The sequence below is a fragment of the Hemiscyllium ocellatum genome, chromosome 30 (genome assembly GCF_020745735.1).
Source record: "Hemiscyllium ocellatum isolate sHemOce1 chromosome 30, sHemOce1.pat.X.cur, whole genome shotgun sequence".
Taxonomy (NCBI): domain Eukaryota; kingdom Metazoa; phylum Chordata; class Chondrichthyes; order Orectolobiformes; family Hemiscylliidae; genus Hemiscyllium; species Hemiscyllium ocellatum.
The window spans coordinates 23,271,294-23,294,103 of record NC_083430.1 but is presented as its reverse complement, the minus strand read 5'-3'; the positions used below and the strand labels follow the sequence as shown (position 1 = coordinate 23,294,103).

General features: G+C 38.9%; 1 protein-coding gene and 1 long non-coding RNA gene across 6 annotated transcripts in view; one reads left to right on the top strand and one right to left on the bottom strand.

Annotated features, from left to right (window-relative positions):
- Positions 1-22,315, top strand: part of fhl3a (four and a half LIM domains 3a) — a 108,199-nt gene extending 85,884 nt beyond the window's left edge. For all 3 annotated transcript variants that reach the window (XM_060847639.1, XM_060847641.1, XM_060847640.1), the window contains exons 3-6: positions 3,515-3,689; positions 5,526-5,695; positions 7,910-8,096; positions 16,946-22,315. In XM_060847639.1, the coding sequence (XP_060703622.1) occupies positions 3,515-3,689; positions 5,526-5,695; positions 7,910-8,096; positions 16,946-17,097 (684 nt within the window). In that variant the 3' untranslated portion in view covers positions 17,098-22,315. The remainder of the gene's footprint in view (positions 1-3,514; positions 3,690-5,525; positions 5,696-7,909; positions 8,097-16,945) is intronic.
- LOC132830135 (uncharacterized) overlaps positions 1-22,810 on the bottom strand; it is a 60,282-nt gene that overhangs the window by 21,293 nt on the left and 16,179 nt on the right. For all 3 annotated transcript variants that reach the window (XR_009646332.1, XR_009646331.1, XR_009646330.1), the window contains exon 4: positions 641-730. This is a non-coding gene — a long non-coding RNA (uncharacterized LOC132830135). The remainder of the gene's footprint in view (positions 1-640; positions 731-22,810) is intronic.

Genomic DNA, 22,810 nt, shown 5'->3' with positions numbered 1-22,810 from the left:
GAGTTTCCTGAAAAATTAATAATTTATTTCCTGTAATAGGAATTGGGTTCCTGTACAAAATGAGCAAGACGAGAGCACTGTCCAGTCTGTGAATGTTAACATTTCTCCTCAGTAAATGTTTTATTGACTTCCCCAGATCTGCATTCTGTGTTCATACTACCACAGCACAGTAAATTATTGTGTGTGTTGAGATCTGAGTTTTATGCAGTCAGGTAGTTAATCATTTTGAGATTTACATATTTGTTACATTAACACAACCTGCACTGCCCCAAGCTTCCCATAAACAAATGGCTTTGTGTTTACATTGGCAGCATCTGTCTGTATGTTCAGTTTCTTCTCTTGAAATGTTGCTCTTCAAATGCTTTCTCAAACATTTAGCAACATCATTTGTTCATGAGAGGATTTTGGGAGCGTGGCTCATTTTTCCCTGTCTCCCTTGAGGAGTATTTCATTTTGTTGGTATGATGCCAGGCAACCTTTTAAGAGTATTTATTTTAAAGTGAAAGTCAAGACTTCGAAGGCTGCACGTATTTAATGGAGGAATATCCAGTGTATTTCTGAATTGTTAGCATCAATTTGTTTCATATCAGTTGATCTGTTGCAGTGAAAACCAGCCTAAAAGGGAGTATTTTCCACTTACCTGACTATGACCATTAATTATTTCAGAGCAGTCATCAGGAGTACTTTATCACTGTGCGGTGCTCTCAGATTGGATTCCACTGCGTGAAATCTGTGGGAAATAAGCAATGTCAACATGAGCGGACCTTTCTTTATATGGAAGTTTCCAAACGAGCATTTCTCTGCGCTCATGTGTTTAAAAGGAAGTGATTTCTAATGTGATTCCCACCCATGTACCGGGTATACTCTGCGCTCCTGGTGGGACTGGCTCACTCGCTTCTGGTCGTCATTGTGTCCAAACCATGCCATTTCTCCATGAGTGATCCTAGTTGAAAGTGATCAGGCAATTTGACCATACGAAACTTCAGAGACCAACCCAATGACCATAGGGACATTCAACCAATAGATCTGGAATCATAGCCCCTTTTCCTTTCCTTTCCAGCCCTACTCCTTCTCCGTTAACACAGTAAAGGCCAGAGACCCTCCCCTCCAGCACAAATGTGATTACAGGAATCAAAAGAAAAACCGAGAATGCTGGAGAAACTCTGCACGTTTGGCAGCATCTGTGAAGACAAACTAGAGTTCACATTTCAAGTTGCCTTCAAAATTGCAAGGAGATGGAAAGTTGTGTTTTTTGTCTGTGACATTTTCAAGACCTTTTCAGTTCTGAAGAAGAAATGAAATGTGAACTGTCTCCACATATTATGTCAAACCTGCAGTGTTTCTTCTGCATTCTGTTTTCTTTTTATTTTAATTTCCATCATCCGCAGTATTTTTTTGCCTTAATTGAAATCATAATGTTGCATCGTCTATTGAAACTTTTATTATTGTTTCAATCTAACTAATTTATGTTTCGACCACAAAGATTGAAATCATGATAAAATGTCTTTAACAATCATGCAATGCATGCTGTATTTAAGTGTATAAATAAATTGTGAAACCAACTTGGATATTTTTGGATTGCAGTTGAAACTTATCCATTTTGTTTGAAAGCTGTGGTATCCAATCTGGTCAATGGGAGCTAAAATGCTTCTTCAAGGACCAAATTTGCAGAGAGCTGGTTCACGCTTGATGCCTGAAAGGCCTTCCTTTTTGTTCTATCATCTTTCTATGGTCTGAGTGAATTTCTACATTGGTGTTTCCACTTCTGAAGCAAGTGATTACAGCTTCTGTTCAAGCGGTTCAGCCTCTGTCCACCCCACTATGTTGACTCACTTTTTTTGAATCCTTTTCAGCTTCTCGCAAGCAGTAGCACTGTACTCATGCAATTCTCTCCATTGTTTCAGATCATGCACATTCAATGCATTAAAGCCACCACCTACCCACCTTCTGATGGTGATTCAGTTTCCACTGAAATTAAAATATTGGGCTGTAGTGTGTAAGATTCCTCCTGGAATAATCAAATGTTTTGCAGAATCTTGCTTCTTAATGAAAGTAACCTACATGGATCAACGAGTAGTCTATAGCAATACCTTCATATTAATGAGTCTGGAATGCCAGTTTCACGCATTCTTCTATAAAATTGCCAATAGTAAACTAGCTCAGGTTTGGAATTATGCAGAGGTTTATTTTCAATTCACAATGAATTAAAACAGTCCTTTTAAGCTCCTTTCCCACTTCTGCATATGCACATAACATGACTTATGGGTACATCGTAATAACAGACTACTTGAGATCAAAGGCAGATTGAACCTTTCCAAATGAGCAGAGCAATATTCAACTGGGCTCCATTGGAATTACGTCTTGTCAGAACTAGATGTATATGAATTCAACAGAGAAATGTTGTAAAATAATTTCATTTTGAACCTTCCTTATTAAACCCATGATGGCCGATTATTGTCTAAAAGAGAGAGCTCTCAGTTTGCTCCTGTGCCGAATACAAACACCTGAAAGGGTGGGGAGGGGGGGTGTACTCAACACAGGAAATGAGATTCCTACTCTCTTACGCTGGAGTAAGTTTCAATGGAAGTGAGCAGATGTGTTTCAAAAGAATTTGGATACATGGGAATGTTCTGGTGCATGCTGCCTTTCAAAATCCAAGCGTGGAGCTTTTTGATGTTTAGTTATAGGTTATTGTGAATATGTTTTGGCATGTTGTCATGTAACACTTGAGATTGTCTTTGATGTCAGTATCCAGTAGATAGGGGTCACTGAGACAAGAATGCCAGGTTATGGAAAGCAGCAGGAACTCCTCTGGTCAGGTAGTTGGTAAATTTTCTTTCTGCTCAGCGTGGAACGGAGACTGAGCCATCAGAAAATTCTCCGGCTCAATATTTCATCTTTGTTGAATTAATGGATCCCTGTCAAGATAGTAGTACATGTACAATGTCACCACTTGGCTAAAGCACCAGATAGGGCCACATTCCAACATGTCATCACCTCAAGAGATGTGGTGAGAAAATAGGAGCAAAACTTGAATGCATTGGTGATGGACTGTGACTTGTAATCATCATGAATATGTATGTCTGCTTACATCTACCATACAATCACTTTACTGTCCATTTGGGGCTCACCACTGACAGATTTAGTGTCTTTCTGTGATTATAGTCGTATATCTGTGTTTTTGTCCTTGGATTTTAATTTAAGATTCGTCACTTGACCAACACCACAAAACCAGTTAATTGCTCAATCATTTCACTATTGTTTGTGGCATCTTGTGCACAAATTAGTTACTTTTTCGCTACATTTACCAAACATTTGAGTAATTTGTTAGCTGTGAAACATTTGGGGTTAGTCAAAGGACACGAAAAACAAATTCTTTCTTAACATGAGTCATTCACTAGGGTTTCAGAGTCAGCAGTGAACCCTCTGAATCATTCAGATGATTGAGCGATGTTCTTAAAAAGCTGCAGAGTATCATCTCTCTCTGCTTTTTTTTTCTCTGTTTCTCGATCAGGAACTGTTCTACGAAGACCGCCACTACCATGAGCATTGCTTCAGGTGTTATCGCTGTGACAGATCTCTGGCAGATGAGCCATTTACATGTCAGGAAGAAGAGCTGTTGTGCAATGATTGCTACTGCAGTGAATTCTCCTCAAAATGTATTGCTTGTGACAAGGTCGTCATGCCTGGTATGTGGCCTTTAATCTCATTTGTCAAATGCTTTACTGACCTAGCCCCCATGTCCACCCCATCTCTTGCTGGAGTTTGTCAAAACACTTTTTCACATATCAACAAAGTCTATAATGCAATTTTTCATCTTATTTATGAAATGTTCAAAATTACGATTTTAAAGAAGAATCAGAAATCTGACCTATAAATGGACCAGAAATCCTGAATTGTTTTCAGTCTGGACTTATTCACTCAGCCTGTTTGAATTATTTTAGCTCTTTATTGCTGAGCTCAAGATTTGTACATTTACATGTGTCTACAAGCCAAATTGTACACATTCACCAGCTGCATGATATAGAGCCATTCCAACACTCTCCTTACGTTATAGCCAGTTAAGCATAACCAACACTGGAAACATTTCATTTTGCAATGAGCAGCCAGAAAGATATTAGGTAACAGAAAATTCTTATTTGCACGGAATCCTGACTGACTCATTCTGATCCATTGGCAGTAAGTTGCAGAACCCAAATCCTTCTCTGCTTAACAACAACAACTGATAATAATATAGCACCTTTAATGTAATGAAGATCCTAAGGCAATTCAGAGACCATTCAAAATAATACTGATTTAGCTACATAACATGATGGTAGATCAGGTATCCAAAGGCTTAGCCAAACAGGCAGGTTTTAAAGGAACATCTTAAACAAGGAAAGAGGTGCAGGAAGAGTATTCTGGAACCTGGGTACAAATTGCACAGGCACCAATAATGGAGAGTTTAAATTAGGGATGCAATGGGAGTCCAGAGTTTGAAAAGCAAAGATATCGTGGAAGATTCCAAACTGGGAGAAAGTGAGTACTGCAGATGCTGGAGATCAGAGTCGAGAGTGTGTTGCTGGAAAAGCGCAGCAGATCAGGCAGCATCCGAGGAGCAGGAAAATTAGCTGACAAAGCGATTGGATGTGGGGTCAGGGAGGTGGCAATTCCCCACTTACTCCCCCACTTGTATCTTTGCCCCCACCCCAGTTTATCTCTCAGCCCCCTTCCCCCTCCACATTCCTGATGAAGGTCTTATGCCCGAAACATAGACTCTTCTGCTCCTCAGATACTGCCTGACCTGCTGTGCTTTTCCAGTGCCACACTTTTCAATTCAGACTCTCCAGCATTTGCAGCCCTCACTTTCTCCTTTGGAAGGGTAGTAGGTGCAGTGATGCTCTTGTTTGCTGGTGAGTACATGAACTTCCACCATAGTCTGAATATTTTGCCAATGTTCGTGTTTCGAGGGTCTTTTGTTTAGGTGAAGGAGTAAGGGATATTCATTGTCCAATCCAGCAGTACCTTAAAATGAGCATGGAAAATCAATGAGGGTGACATCAGGCTACACAGTGAAAGAATGACCTGTGCACTAATATTAAGAGCACAGACACATACCTCCACAGTCTAACCCAGTTCATCAAACTGTATATTACACCTCTCCAGCATCTGCACTTCAAGGTATGTATTACTATACAAGAAATCAGTTGCAGCCTTCACACACATTTATGATAACCATTTCCACTCTTAGTTTTGACCCCAAGAAGCTGAAGAGAAAATCTGCCCAACTGAGTTATGATTCTGATTCCATGATACCATTGAGTGGAGTCGAGAGTGTGGTGCTGGAAAAGCACAGCTGGTCAGGCAGCATCCAAGGAGCAGGAGAATCGACATTTCAGACCCGAATTCTCCAGCATCTGCAGTCTTCACTTTCTCCTACCATTTGAGTGGATCTTGGTCCAGACACCATGAAACTCAGCTAGCCCAGGGGTGTTGCACTGTTATCTGTGATTGTTGTGTGATGATGATTAACTTTTCTGTGTCAGGTACCCGTAAGCTTGAATACAATGGCAGCACTTGGCATGAAGGATGCTTTATTTGTCACACCTGCGAGCAGCCAATTGGATCCAAGGCCTTTGTTCCTGATAAGAGTGAGATTTACTGTGTGCCTTGCTATGAGAACCACTTTGCTCCACGCTGTTTCCGCTGCAAGAAGGTAGTGCCTGACACTTAATTTGACAAGACTCTCTAAAGCATTGTTTACCTTTTGGATGCTGAATGTTCTTTTACTTTGGATACTCATTCTACAGTACACGTCCTTTTAAGAGACCTTTATGAAAACAGAAGAAAATATAACCGTGTGGCTACATGTCCTACTATTTAAACCATGTATAAACCATCTTGCCAAGAGAATTCTGGCAGTTGAAAATTTGATTGACCAGTTCAGATCTCTTAATAAGGACTCTATTTATTCAGCAGTAAAACTAATGCAAATGAGGAGATCATTAAATCTCCCAATAACTGATTTATTCTGCATCTTTCATAATAAAGTAGTACTACCGACACTTCCACTGGCAATCATAGTACGTTGCTCAAGTTTTTAAAATGACCCTTATTCGGTGAGTGAGTATGCAAATAGGATGCCATTTAGTTCATCATTGTCACCTGTGTCAGCATGTAGATCTCCAATTAGTTTGACCCACATCCCGTTACTCTTAGCCCAACATATTGTATCCTTCTCCACTACTTATCAAGTTTCTTTTTGAAGAGTACTTTTGATCCTTTCAGCCAATCCATGCCAGACCATGAGAACCTTTTATACTAATTTTCAAACTTTCCATCTCCCAATTTTTGTTTTGCCATTACCTGCCTGTTTTTTGCTAAATTATTTGAATCCACATTCTCTGGTTACTGTCCCTCTTATCATTCAAAATAGTTTCTTCTTCGTTACTACTCCACTAACATGCCATTTTTTAAAATACCTTCATTAAATCTTAAGTTAAATATCTTCATCTTCGCATCCCCAAAGAGAAAATCTCAGCTTCTCTAGTTTCACTTGTCAGTAATCTGGTGTACCTCCTCTGCACCATCTCCAAGTGCGTGATATTCTTCCTTAAGTGTGACATCCATAATTGGACAGAATATTTCAGCTAAGGCCTAAATAGTGATTTGTAGAAAGTTCAACCACCTCTTATTTTTTCACTACTGGTACAGTAGAATGATCACACCGTGATCAGGCCTGTGTAATGTTTTCTAGCTTCTGGATTAGAGTGGTGCTGGAAAAGCACAGCAGTTCAGGCAGCATCCGAGGAGCAGGAAAATCGATGTTTTGGGCAAAAGCCTATCGTATTCCTGATGAAGGGCTTTTGCCCAAAACGTCGATTTTCTTGCTCCTCAGATGCTGCTTGAATTGCTGTGCTTTTCCAGCACCACTCTAATCCAGAATCTGGTTTCCAGCATCTGCAGTCATTGTTTTTACCTCTATAAGGTTATATAGCTGCTGTTTTGAGATCCTGCAGTTTTAGTGTTAGAAAGTGTACATTGACCGAACTCAACCTCCAATTCAGCAGCTAAGTCAGTCGCTTATGTCAGAGGATTTTCTTAGGTCCATTGTTTGTTTGTTTGTTTGCTTTGGGTTCATCCCTACCCAGCACAGTTACAACAGCAATCTGTGTGTGACTCTTATGATGGGAAGAACAAACTTGGCTTGAAGGAGAATAAAAATGTTCTTCTCTCATAATCATATGACTATGTTTGGACATCCAAATAATTGACAGTAAGCTGTCATGAAAGCAAGTTACTGCATTTCCCATGTATTGTTCTCTTGCTACTGTGCAGAGGTAGCTGGCATAGATCAGCATCCAGGTTAGTGTTCAGCCTGATAGCCCTTTGGTTTACGAGCATTACTTTAGCATTCCAGTTCTATTCCTTCAAGGCATGAAGATGCTTTTTTTAATCCATGAATAGGATGAGGGCGTTATTAGCCAGGCCAGCATTTATTGCCCAGAGAGTAAAGAGTCAGCCATATTGCTATGGGTCTGGATTCACATGTAGGCCACTATGGCAGTTTCCTTCCATAAAGGATATTAGTGAATTTGATGTGTTTTTCCTGATAATCGACAATATTTTCATGATCATTACTATAATTACAGATTTTTATTGAATTCAAATCTCACCATCTGCTATGACTGGATTTGAACCCAGGTCCCCAAAACATTCCCTGAGTCTCTTGGTTAACAGTCCAGCCATAAAACCACCAGGCCATCAGCTCCCCAAACTTAATCCACTCAGTTTCTTCTATTACTTCAATTGTTCTTGTCTCTGAAAAGGTTCTTCAAGTCTACAACCTGCTCAATATCCTTCTTTAGAAAGCTAGTGTCAATTTAATCTGATTCAGGGATGATTCTAATGATTTCTTCTGAATGTGCAGGCCTTGACCAAAGGAGGTGTTACTTATCATGATGAACCTTACCACAAAGAATGCTTTGTCTGCAATGGGTGCAAGACTCAGCTGGCTGGCCAGCAATTCACCTCCCGGGAGGACTCTCCGTACTGCCTCAAGTGTTTTGGAAACCTGTATGCCAAGAAGTGTGCAGCCTGTGCCAAGCCCATCACAGGTAAACAGCTGTGTACCTCAACATTTTGCAACAGTACTCTGCTGGGTGTCTGCCAGTTTGACTGAAATGTAGAATGATCCGATTATCTTGCAACAGTGTTAGAATTTCTACAAGTTTCTCATAAACTGATGTCCAGTGCCACATGATAGACTGCTTAAATTCTAATTTCATTTATTGAGAAGTAAGATTGTATCACGATTAAAGGTGGCTGTCTTCATCAGGAGAGCTCGGTGATCTCACTTAAACTTTGTCTACCAGAGATGTTGACAGAAACATCATTAAAATTTGACAATCCAAGTTGCTTATTTTTAGTTAACTATTTCCTTCTCCAGATTGATGGACTATGGAGCATGGTTTGTTTTGGCACAATAGTTTGTACAAGACAAAGGAATGTGTCCATCTGCTCACCTCTGAAAAGAGGGTCACAGATTTAAGACCTACTCCGTAAATCTGAGCACGTTATCTACGTTGACACTATTGAGGTTCGGTAATACTGACGCAGTGCTATACTATCAGAGGTGTTGTCTTTCCAATATCTTTCTAAACTAAAGCCTCATCCGCCTTCCTAGGCAGATGTTAAAGATCTTGTGGTATATCATAGAAAAACCAGTGCAAATTGCCTACTGAATTTCTTACATTAAATACTTTTAAAGTCTGATCACTTTTTAAAGTTATCTGTAAACTAGATTAAGGTGTTCTGAGTTCAGAGAAGTTGCTATGTGAATGCAAATCCAGAAAGAGGGAAAACAGTAAAACTGGTGAATGACACATATTGGTCCATATGTGTTGTATATTTCAAAATGGACCTCCAGTACGTTCATTTCCGGGTTTAACGACCTATATTCCCTGTGGGAAATTGACTTACATTTATACAATGCCTTTTATATCAACAGTGAGAAAACAGATTGGATTTGTATGGCACCTTTTACCATATTACAAAATCCATAGACATTCTCTGCAAGAACATTATGAAATAAAATTTTACTGAGCTATTTGAGATATCAGGGAAGATGACCAAAAGAAAGAAATAGGTTTGACGGAGAGTTCCAATCTAGTTGCCAATTCTGCTCGTTTGAAGTGCAGGCAATGCTGTAATAATGAAGGGTAATCTCATACTGTCTTGAACTGTGTTGCTAATTCCACAGTCCCCCTGGGAAGCTGTGCTCATGGATTTCTGGCTAAAGAATTGTGGTTACAGCTTTGGAGCCCATCTCTTGCACAAGCTCCTTTTATATCTAACTTTGCTGCAGGAAGCGTGGGATCATCTAGTTAACCCTTATGGGATTTCTGCTCATTAACAAGTACTGACTCTCATAGCTCTGAAATGTAATTGTAGAAATGTAATGAATGAGAGGTGGCTTTATAATTAATTAACAGTCTATGATCATAACTTAATTTTCATTAAGCAATATTAAGATTCTCAGTATTCCACAGCTTCTTGTGATTAAGATTTCTGACAGTTGGTTATGTCAGACATGTGGATTTATAGTTACATTTTCCTCATAAAGGCCAGTTACTCATTTGATTTAGAGTCTGGATGCAAAACCAAAAGTAGGAATTTAACAGCAGGATGGTCCCAGAAAAGGGAACCCAGGGCATGCTTTAGATGATCAATTTAATGTTGCTTGTTCCCTTGAAGATGTGCGGTTGCATACACATAGCCACTGTTAAAATCTGTGCATGGCAATCAGTATTGATGCATTGACTGCAACACTGCTGTCTAGCACTAGACCGTCAGAGGCCTGCACAGTCAGAATGAAAATCAGAGAGAATGCTGATTGCATGTCATAAAGCCACAGAGTCTTTTATGCAAAGTAGCAGATATAATTTATTCAGATCAATCCAAGGTTACTGTGAACTTGACCCCAAACTCGAGTCGATTTTACTTTAAGAAAAATCTTTACGCCATTTATTTTAAAATAAGGGAAAGTAAGGCCAAATGTTAAAAAAGATCTGTAAAGCCAGGAAGGAGTATAAGGTAACCTCAATCATATTTACAAAGAAACAGTAATGCATTCTGCAAAATAAGTGTCAAGCTTTGAGGGTCTTGAGATGTGAGGATTGAGAGAGTTTGGAAAGGATGAGCCAGAGTTGGCAGAAAATTAATGAGCAATTCAATGTTTATGGAAAAGACTAATATTGAGGAAAAGCTGAAATGAAAGGGAAGGTTTGGAGGATTTAGTTAAACTAAAGGACAACAAAGGCACTAGGATCAGAGTGTATACATCTGAGGATCCTGTATGTAAAATGCAGAATTAGTGGTCAAAGTTCAAAATGCTGTCTGGAACAGTTGAGAGAGGCTTGCCCTGGACATCTGGAGAGCTGCCACTGTAATACAGTTTCACAATAAGCAGCAGAGAAATCCAAAGTAAGAGCAGGCAAGTTAGTTTAACATCTTTTGCAATCTTTACTTAAAGATGAAGTTACTAAATATCTAGATGGAGAAATAATTAAAACAATATGGGTTTTTGATCATAATTGATCATGTTTTCTGAAGTGTCTAATTTGGTGGATTGGGACACTGTAATAAACATGCTACATTTGGGCTTTTCAGAAAACTTCTGGTGAATCATCCAAAGACAATTGGAAGAGATTAAATAGCATGCAATCAGGAAGGAGAGCAAACTAGATTAGTGAAGGGCAAGATATGAGGAGGCTGACTAGAAGAGAATTGTGAATGGAAGTGTCCCAAAGGTGCTATTGAGGGAACCCTTCATTTCCCATTCTACCATTTTAGAAATACAGGTACTTGCTGATCCCTTTCGTACACAATTCAAACATAGGATACAAAGTAAATGGACTCTAAAGAAAAACAAAAACTATGAAAGGTTGTTTAAGATGGTGTATTAGAAATGTGAAGTGGTGCATTTTGTTTAAAAATCCTAAGATTGAAGGAAAAAAGGGGGATGACATAAAAGAAGAGGTGGTTCATGTTCAAAGCTGCTTGGATAAGGCAATTTTTCTAAAAGCAAGCTAAAGAAATGTGCTTAATTGCAAAGAGTAGATGAAAATATTCAGATATAATTATGAGATTAAAAAATTAATACAACCACAGTTGTGGTATTGTGCACAATCTTCAGTTTCATACAACACGGAGGATATCAAGGCTTTCTAGAAGGTTCCATGCAGATTTTCTAGAAGACTGCCTGTTATGAGTAATTATCATGTATGAAGTATGCATTGAAAGTTGGGGTTATTTTCCTTAAAACAAACAATTATGGTTCGATTTGTAAACATCAGGTGATGAAGGCTGAACCTTCCTGCTTGGCTGAAGAAAAGGTTTAAGATTCTTTTCGAGCAGAAGTCCAGACCTCTAATAAGAATATCGTTACCTAATATCAATTATATCCATAAGGAGCCAATTACAAGGTTTTTTTGAGTGTAAGCAAAAACAATTTTATTATCTGATAATGCCAAGAAAAATAATAGACATGATGTCAAGTATACATGCACACTGGTTCAAAGTTTAAAACGCATTCAGTACTAGAGGAAAGGAAAGAAATATATGGATTAAAGTCATTAGGATATCCTTAGAAGGTAAGGTTTTATCTTGATACCATAATTGTTAATTGGTGTCATCAGCCGTAGCAAATACATCAGCTAGCCTTTATGCTTTTGATATTCTGATAATACTGTTTGATCAGTTCCATCATCAGGCACTTTACCCCGTTAAAAGGCCAAGAGAGTACTTACTCCAGCTGGTCACTGTTGCTTTTGCTTAACCAAGAGCAATTCCTTGAAATATAATAAGAAAAGAAAATGTTGGAGAAATTCAGCAGATCTGGAAACATCTGTGAAGAAAGAATCTTCTTAAATCCAACAAAGAATCCGATCAGACTTGAAATGTTAACGTTGTTTTCTGTCTCCATAGGTGCTGCCTGAGATCTGCTGACATTTCCAGCACTTAGTCTTTTTTAAAATTTAGATCCCCAGCATCTGCAGTATTTTGCCTTTTTTTCCTTGAAATACAAGCTTGTATTGTACATTTCTATTATTAGAAGGAATGTGTTTCTTTAGGTTTTTGACTAAGTGAAGTTTTATCCTCGTTCTGTGAAAACTTGCATTACGGTGTAAAGGAATAGCGGATTCTTGCCTGATGGGGTTACTGTTCCAGTGCCTTCTGACAACATGTTAATTTGGTTCAGACTATCTTTGTTTGTCTTCCTTTGTTCTCTCAACTTGGCCAAGTTGTGATCAGATGACTGATGTGGTTGTTTTGAGTCAGTGTTTTTTCTTTGTAATACCATTTCTGTCCATGGAAGCCCTGGGCATGAAGATCCAATTATGGAATTTGAAAACCAATAGCATGTACTTCTATTACTATTGTGACAGTGCTTCAGATTTTGCAACAAAGTTGAAAGAAACTTTAAACTGAATTTTAACAGAAGTTGGCTCAGTATCAATTTTGTTGAGTTTCATTGAGGATTTCTGTTCATGATTTCTCACATGCTTCCCTGAAACTTACCTCATTGCCCATGCATAATGTCTTTACAGTGTCTCACTCAATATATCCACCTTCTCGCCACTCTCCCACTGCCAGGACCTCCTGGGATTTTTCCATTTCTAAAGCCCAGCTCGGCACCAGTCAAGCTTTGCTAGCTGAGAGCTGCCGTTTACCATGCAAATTGAGAGGGAACAAAAATAATTGCTTCTCAGACAAATAGGGCACCCGCTTTCCCCTTAATCCAGGTTCTCCAATGTAATATTGTCTTTCTCCTTATATCTTGAATTTATCCCCACTGCATTCCAGCATGCTGCCGTCAATCCTTACAATTGATTCCCCCCTCAACTTTCCCACTAGAGCAGTAACTACCTGGTGTCATGAGGTACTCTCATAGACTTTCATGTTAGGAGTTAACGCCATCTTTTTCCTATCCAGTTAATGGGAGATTGCATATCAATGAGATGAAATTCTGTAATAGATAACATGCTAATACATGCAAATACACCACTCACTGTCCATTAGCACAATGCACATCTCACTTCAAAACTTTGTTGGAAAATTGAACATTTTTCCCTCAACACTGAGAATCTCATTTCTGCCGACTGTAACTAATTTTCCCAACTAACTAGACAGCAGCTGGGAAGATTCTACCCATTATTTCCAAAGACTTTGGACTCTAGAACGCAGGAACATACATCTTTCAAAATTGTATTTTGTATTTAACATCTAAAGAAAGGTCTTTATATAGAGGATTGTAAAGTTGCAAAATACACCATCAGAGTTGATGATTGCGATAGAGATCACACCAACATTTAGGAATAGGTTAAATAGATGGTTGAAGGATAGGAGAATGAAATGATGTGAAAACTGAGCAGATACATAAGATTAGGGTGCCTGTTCTTGTGAAGAATGAATAACCCAACAGGAAATGTCTGGCTGTTTCAATGTTATGATTCTTTTGTATAAATCCCACTAGTGTCATTGAATGTCAATACAGTGAGATTGCGCAGACTGTTGACATATTCTGGTCTGACATAAAACAAGCTCCCTTGTGCTTTTATAATGAGGATTGTGCTGTTTGAAGTGATCCAGTCTCCAACAAAACCCAGTAAGACATTGCATCATCCTTTTTACTCTGCTTTTGCTCAATTTGAGATTAATATTTTGCACGTCAGGCGCTGGACATCAGCCAACTGTGAAGCACGTTCACCTCCCAACTCTGCCTTGTAACCATATAATTCATTTCTGTGGAGGGCCCAGCTATTAGGGATTTGGCCAGTAACCCGTCTCCATGACAGCTTGTGCACAAAACATTTTACTTTAACATACCAACATAACTAAAGTCTGCAGAAAGTAATTAAAATGTCATATTCTGACAGCAGTCCAATGTATTTTAACTGTAAAGTGCTGGATTTGCAATCTGGAGAGACTAGTTTCTTAATCATTTTCCTGTTTATTCAAGTTAGCTATTGTCAGTCTTAGGGAAATGGTGCGGTTTGCTCACTCTGTTGCATTGTATCCTAACCATAATCACAAGCTGCCATCTACAATCGTAGAATCCCTATAGTGCAGAAAGAGGCTAATAGGCCCATCGAGTCTGCACTGACCCTCGGAAGAGCATCTCACCAAGACTCATCACCCCTCTCCCATCCCAATAACCCCGCATAGGGTTTTTACCATGGCTACCCACTGAACCTGCCCATCGTTTGATGCTACAGGGAAATTTTTAACATTTTTACCAATCTATCTTTGGATGCTGGGAGAAAACCGGAGCACCGGTTTTCCCAACTAACTAGACAGCAGCTGGGAAGATTCTGCCCATTATTTCCAAAGACTTTGGAATCTAGAACGCAGGAACATACATCTTTCAAAATTGTTTTTTATATTTAACATCTAAAGAAAGGTCTTTATATAGAGGATTGTAAAGTTGCAAAATACACCATCAGAGTTAATGATTGCGGTAGAGATCAAACCAACATTTAGGAATAGGTTAAATAGCTGGTTGAAGGATAGGAGAATGGGGAGACATGGGGAGAACGTGCAAACTCCACACAGTCAGTCACCCGAGGCTGGGATCAAATGCAGGTCTCTAGTACTATGAAGCAGCAGTGCTGACCACTGAGCCACGTGCTGCCTTACTGTCTTAGTGTGACATTTCCATGTCTAACCCTCAGACTGACCAGCTTCCCAGGCCACCATTTTCTTTAGCATCCTTTGTAAACCATGAGACTGAAGATTTTCAGTACTTTAGAGTTGGAAATACTTCACTATCCAATTTGAAATTTCAATGCAGGCACATGGACGTTAGAAATCAGCCATGCACGCGAACTCTGTTTGAACTCTGTCCTCATAGCTTTTCTTGTTTGTGATTCTGATGTGGGTTTGTAAACTCGATTAGTGACATTTCACCCATATCTAGACTGAGTAAATAAAGCTGGGCTTCTTCACTTGGTCAATGAATATTCTTCAGTCAGTTAGAGGGAGGCCTGTGGTAAGTGGCTAAAAGAGGAAAATGGGTAGCAGGAATTTATTTTGCAAAAGAAAACCTCTGTAATCAGGTGCCAGTAGTCGACACAATCATATTTGTTGCTTTAATGTTTTAGTCAGTCATTTCTTGTAATCTCTGGCCCTTCTGTGAGTTCCAAATCTTTACTGATTCCGCTAATCCTTTGTTTTACTAGAAAGCTATGATTCTGATATCTGATTCTTTTTTAGCTGAGAGAAAGGGTTCACAACTGTAACAAACTGCACCTCCAGGCATATTCTACCATAGTCACAGAAATATCAGAAACCATTCTGTCACACTTGAAAGGATGTCATTTGACAGAAGTCAGAAAGATAAATTCCCCAATGTTTTTCTTAGTGAAATGCCAAAACACTGGAGTTAAAGCTTTGATTTAAAAAAAACCTTTTGGGGATCAAATATTTTGTGATAATATTGTAAGGCACACACAGCAGTATCTCTTAAATTAAACAATAATACAGGGCTCTTAACAGTAATAGCATCAGCAGTGAACATTGAAATGCTGATGAGCAGCTTTTCAGGGCCTTTTGATCTGCAAACACGAAGCTTTATAAATTAAGATGTCAATGTGTTATGACTCTTTGATTAATAATGACAGTGCTAATGTGTATAGTGATTTTTTTTGGGTTACTACGAGAGCTGTTAATGGATTACCTAGGTAACTCTGATTTACAGTTACGTAAAATACATGAACTATAGTTTAAGCAAGCAGACTATTTGGTAACATATCCAAATACTTGTAACAATAAGCTTCGTCCTCCATTTACTGGTTTTTTACTACTCCGTGTGTTGTGTAGTTAAATGTAGTCAATGCTGAGAATATCATGCGGTGGAAAAACGTTTTAAGAGGTCAAGTGTTAAAATGTAGGAATGAGCACTCGACAAAATTAAAACTTCAACAGAGGATGAATGGAACAATTTCTTAAATGTCTAGTATTTGGACACTGAACTTTGCAAAATAGCAGATTTTATTCTCCCCTTCAACTGAAGCTTTAAGTTTTCTGACAAAAAACCCAAGTTCAGTAAATATAGGAGCTGGTGTCACCAGGATTGCCACAAGCTTGACTGACTGTCTCTGAGCAGTGGACAGGGAAGCTGAAAGGACACCATAATTTAACATCAATCCTCTTGAGCAAAGGCAAATAATCCACCCCAGTTGTTCCATTCTAGATAATCTTTATTGATCTGGCTGATGATGATACACTTTTTTTTCATGATTGCTCCTTCACCTCTGTTCCCCAGCTGTCTGGGTAGAGTTCTACTCTAACCAGGCACACATGAGGAATGGCTGTTTGGACAAGGTAATTGAAGAGCTACTGGCAGCCAAGTATGTTCAGCTTAGACCTTAAGAGAATATGGGGTCAGGCTCTGGAGAAAACAGCTCTGAAAGTCATATTGTAAATGTTCAAGTCTATGTGGCTTGATAATCTCTTTGAATTGGCTCAATAGATTTATTAAAATATGGTCATTCAGTTGAGAATCCATTGAATTTCTCTGAAAAGGAAGAAAAGCTAAATATGGTATTGTATTTGCAAGAATCCTACAGAACTAGAGGACATTGAGACCCTCAATTCTTTGAAAACAATGATTTGACATGCCACAATTTTTCTACAGAATGGTCAAAGTAGTTCACATGCACCATATCATTAATAATAATTGAAGTTGTAGTCACAAGAAGCAATTGTGCAATTGCATTTCCCCTTCTCAATCTCTCCCATAAAATAAGTTCTCAGATGTGGAAAGGTTTTCTGGTCGCACAAACTGGAGGTGACGTGTCTGTGGTGCTGTTATTGGAGAGAGTTCACTTTCACTTGGTCTAAATTTGGATTACTCCGTACAATTGAGTAACAATGTTCAAAAATGTCTCTTCTTTCTCTGAAGGTTTCGGAGGTGGCAAATACATTTCCTTTGAAGATCGCCAGTGGCATCAGAGCTGCTTCACCTGCTCGCGATGTTCAGCTTCGCTGGTGGGGAAAGGATTCTTCCCCGAGAAGGATGACATTCTTTGTCGTGAATGTAACAGTGACTTATGAATTGACCACTGACACCAGTTCCACTCTTCGTGTATTTTTCTACTCTCCAATTGCACCAGTGCAGCTTTAAGCCATTTAAAGCACAGTTTGTGTCTCTGAAAAAGCCTGTCCTTTCACACTTTTTTTCTAGTGACATTTTGTACATGTCTCAACTTGTACAATAAAGATTTAGTAGATTACTTCCTCTCCCTAATGCCTTTCTCCCTTATCAGTGAAGCTCAAACTCTCTAGGGAGGATGAACAAGAGCAAAGTTATTCTTTCAGTCATCAAGTGGGGCATCAAAATGGGCACTGTTATTTATTCCATATAATTAACTATCATATTCATATCACATGTCTAAAATACTCTGCAGTGTAGCTTTCCAAACAGTTCAGTAATTAAAGGCATAGGGACTAAAATACAAATTGAGTGAGGTATAAATAGCCAATACCGACATCATTCATGTTACCATTAGTGTTAAATAAACTGTGGAGATTTTTATGTGTCTGCAGCAGATGGAATATGAACTCAGATTTTCTGGCTTTGAGGTAGGGATGCTACCACTGCACCACAAGAACCCCCTTACCTTGCAAATGAAATTCTTGCAAATTGGACACTCTGCTTGATTTGATTTTGCTTTCTATTAGCTTTCCTGAAAAGATAAATTTAGGCTGGTGTATAATAAGCAGTCAATCCAATTCCACTTATTTTGTACCCTTGGGATGTTACTGAACCATTGAGACATGAAGGAATTCAGTTTGATCCTTGCACTGTGTTGAATTTGCTGGTCTCAATCATGCTGGGGTAGCACAATGATTTGGACAAGCAAGTTTGAAGATGATCCAAGACCCTTGCTATTAATCACTTTCAGGAGATTCCTTGTGGAAGTACATGTTTGTGGATATCAATGGACAGAATTTGACTTGGACTTCATCCCCACAAGCAGCCCCTGAAATTCATGGCCTAGAATCGCATGTGAAGAATGGTAACTTAATCAGATATTCAAAAGTCCCAACAAAACCAATTGCAGAATGAAGTATAATCTTCAAAAGGGTAAGGATGAGGCAGAGTGATACAGATTTATTGTGAGGAATTTTCACTTTGGAGATGAGTGGAGAGTGGATAAATTTTGAAGACTGTCGTACTGGCTCCTCGATGTTCACTTTCTTCCAGCTGGTTTTCCCAGGTTTTGGCTGCATTCCTAGATGCAACCCACCCAGCAGCAAGAAACCAATTGACACCAATATAATACCATTGAACTATCATTTTTCAAGGGCAGTGGTGGTTTCCCAGAGGTACACAAGATCCCTACTACAATGGTAATTCATTTCTTCATAAGAGGCAAAAGGACTTCAGGAGGTCAAAGATCTCTAAGTACATAGATTCCATTCAGCATATCCATAGGCAAATGCTGTCATGCTGATGAGATTGCCCAGCTAGTGCATCCATTTGATCATTCATGGGGTTTGGGTTTGGGCTGCTGCTTCCAGCATTAACAATGCATCTCCATCTTGTCGCGTTCTATTCCATTTACCTGAGCCACACGCTCATTCTAAGTGGGGCTGTCAAATGGCATTTCCTTCAATCACTTTGATGATCCTTCCCATCTGCCTTCCCTCTCCCTAATTGGACAACACTCTGGGAGGATGCTTCTCAGTTGACTACTGACCACATTAGAGGATTTGCTGTTGAAACAAGAGGGGCCAGATCCCAAAAACCGGCCTGACTTAGGCACATTATTTCCTGTAGAGAACATTTGTCATTTTTGTAATGCCCCTTTTCCAGCCCGTCGTGTCAGGATGTTGCAGTTTTTTTTTGTAATATCTCTCATTGGGTAAATGAGCAATGAGGTCATTGACTTTTCAGTTGGTTCTGACTTTCATTCAACCACATGGCTCTGAACTTGGCAGGCAGCTTTTTCCCATTTGGTGAAAATGAATAGAATAATAGGAATGAAGTACTCTGAACATTTATGTCAAACATCAAGGGTTTGCGTGTGGATCTCTAAGGATACTTGTGAGAGCAAAGATGTCTAGCAGAGAAAGAGAACTTTTTTTTGTGCAGTGCAGGGGAAATTTAGGACAAATATCTGGAACTATTTCTCTGAAAGATGATAATTGTTTGTTTGGAATGGATTGTCAGGGGTGTGGTTAAAACGCAACAACAGATTGATTTACAAGAAACAATTAGATGATGTAACAAATGCAGGAGGATAACATAAAAGAGCTGCAGATGCTGAAGATCTGAAACAAATTATTAGAGGAAATTCAGCGGGTCTGGCAGCATTTGTGGAGAGAACGCAGACTTAAATAGTTGAATAGAATTAAAGCAGAGAAAAATAGTTGGGTTGATTTTCTGAAATGATGACAGCAAATGACTGGAAAGGTCTTGTTTATTGAATTTTTCTGAGATGAATCGCCTCAATTGGTCTTCTATTGTACAACAGAATATGGGATTGCATCTGTTATTACCAACACTGAGCTCCTTACCTTATCAGAGCCATTGCATCCCAGATATCAGAGGTGTCTATTAAGTAGATTTTCAGAATTAGGTACATTGTTAATTTACACAGAACAACCAGAATTGACATCAACTCATTCACTAAAAAAGCACCTTATGTTACCTTCTCTGAATGCTTATTAGAAATGCACAAAATATATTGGAACTGCCATGAAAAACGGAAGGAAATTGATATGTGGTGGATGACCATGATCCTTAGTCTACAAGCAGCTCGATTTAGTTGCCCATTTTCCCTGCTCCAAGAATCAGTTCTCAAGTCACTTGATCACTTCCTAATTCCAGTTGTGGGATTCAAATGGTTATTCAGGTGGAACAATCTCAGCTATTATGCAGTACTTGTGCAGACAATGAGCTGACTAATTTGGGCTATTTGTTAAAACTGAAATGGAAAGTTGAGCCTGTCATATCTGTCAGTATTTACCGAAAATGGATCTGATCTCAGACTGGGTTAGCACTAATTTGACTGAGGGACACGAAATGGCTTGATGGCTTCAAAATAAGCTCAGAAATGCCTGGTTGGACTTGGCACTGCATTGATTGGATAAATAGACCAAGTAACAAGAAAAAGAGACAGATTGTTTTACACCTTATATGGAAAGTCTCAGTCTGTTTGGACAAGTTTTAAGGCTGAGACGACAAACTGTGTTTGGAATTTGCATCACATAATATTGAAATAGAAGCAGTTGTGTTTTCCCATATATGTCTTGACTTTATCAGAGAGAGAGAGAGAGAGAGAGATGGTGCACCTGGGGGGGGGGGGGGGTGACATTTTACTTTTGAGTTAATCAAAGTTATTGCTATTAATCAGTCTCATTAAGACTGTACCTCTAACTGAGTTAAATGGGACATATTTGGAAATTATTATAAGCAAAACTGCAATATAAGCAGAGTTGTGTGATGCAGATTTTGGTTCAGCTGTATTTAGTCAGCAATTCTAAAGATACCATTTGAAGACGAAAGCTAGAGTTTATTTTATTGTCCCCCTGCCCATATTGAGCATCCTAATTCTGAATGCTGTACAAGATAACCTATTATATTTTGGTGAAATTTACATTTCAATTGTTGAAAAGCGGGTGGATCAAAGGATTGTAAATACAAACATTCCTGCAGTGTTACTGGCTTCAATCTGAAGCCTTACTGTAAATATGAAGCCCCGTTTATACCAAATGGATTTGAGCTAATAGATTTTCAAATGCACCTAATTTTTGATTCTAGGTTGTGTGTCTTGATGTTCACATGTACAGCTACAGTTTGAATATATCACGTCCATTATAATATTAATCATTATCTTTGAAGAAAATCACAAATGATCCCAACCTGACATTATGTACAATGATTGAGCACCTTGCAACAAAAAGGGTTGGGCTACAAGTCATAAGAGATTCTAGTATTGTGGACTCAATTTTGAAGTTAATGTCTAACTTGTGAATCTCATTTGGAGGGTACATTTGTGTGATGCTGTATTTGTGAGATAGAGATTAGCAGGTGGTAGCACATGGTTGAACTTGCTTAACATTGGTCTATTGGTATGGTGCTACTGATGCTTGTAGAATGGTAGTCAGTGTGGGTATTCTATTCATGATGTTGAAAGAAGAGGTTATGTCGTGAATTGTTGCAAGAAACATAACAGTTGTTAGTCCAGTATCTTTAATTTCATAGAGTGTAGGAGTGATTACTCAAATAGTGCAGAGGTCGTCTTGTTATACGATCCTGGTGGCTAAGCTCAAGTGCCCTCAGCAAACACACTAGAGGGAATAATTGGCCTGTGACCCCATTTCTAATTACTGTGGATGAGTGTTATTGGAAGTAGCAAATGAGGACAGGATTGGGTATGACATAATCAGATGAGCATTATTAGTATGCGAAGTTATTTTAGATTAGTTGACTGTGTCACTGTTTTGTGGAGGCGCATCGTCTGAAGGAGCCTGATCAATAAACTGCATTCATGTTTAACAGTACCATGGATGTAAGGTTAGCCACTTTCATTCGGAAAGCCTGTTCGCATTATCTGTCAGTGGGTGACCAATCTCCAATGGGTATCTTCCTCCCCAACTCCTTTCAGCACTGCAGGGTATTCAATTTGATTGTCCATCTAAACGACAGGCTAGCTCTGCCAACACAGTTCACTCCTGTTAGTATTGTTAACAGAGACTGAGAATGATTAAAAAGGGAGATGGCAAGATCCAAAATCATGCTATTTAAAGGGTGTCTAATGCCTTGCCTGTGGAATATCTGCCAGCAATGCTGCCGTATTGATGGTTGCCTTGCAATGATTCATACATTCCAGTTTGTTGTACCCATCAAAGTTCCCTTTATGTTACCACTAAAAATGTGTAAAATTGCCAAACGTTGGCGTGTGCATTTTTAAAAATTTGTTTCTCTTCCAGAAGTGTTTTCTTGTTTTTACTACGTGATTTGTAACCTAATGCTTTTGAGAGTGGTGGGCCAGTCCCACATGTCACAAGAGAGTTTACATATAACAGAATGTTATGCATGTTTCTTTTATTAATCACCAAAGCAAAGTTCATATATAACACTATTGTAAAAGCTTTGATGCTGGTAAGTCAGAGTATACTGTGTATTGTTTAACAAGAGAGCTGTGATCAGCAGCATGCAATGTCTGCTTTGTAGTGTAGTTGTCCTGTCTGACTTACATTTTCATTTATGTGTTTCTAAATGCTTACACAATAATAAAAAATAAACAGCATCTTCTATTGACTTTGATTTTGCTCTTTTATACATTACACTGTCCATCATTGTGCATTTGACGCTCCAGTATCTCAGTAGATATATCTACTGCTGTGATAGACCCAGGTTTGACCTTTGATCTGTACTGGGTACATCGCTAGCATTAATGAATATGGTCTCCATGCCACTGGATTGCTAAGAAAGATCAGGAAAGGTCCCAATGCCTCAGCAATGGAAAATGCATATGAGGATATCGAAAATGAGGACTGATTGTCTCTTCCATGTCTGGATGATTATGCATTCCTAATTTGCATTGGCAGCTGCCAGTTCAGCCTGATAATGTCCTCAACTCTGGAATTCCGCCCCTAAATTTCACTTCAAGACCCATCTTAAGTTTTATCTCTTGTCAAAGATTTTGATTAATGACTCCAATACTCCTTTTACGGCTCAATGTGAAAACTTGGTCTATAACACTCTTTAAAAACAGTGAACAATTGTCATCTCAGCTGAAGTGTTAGCGATCAT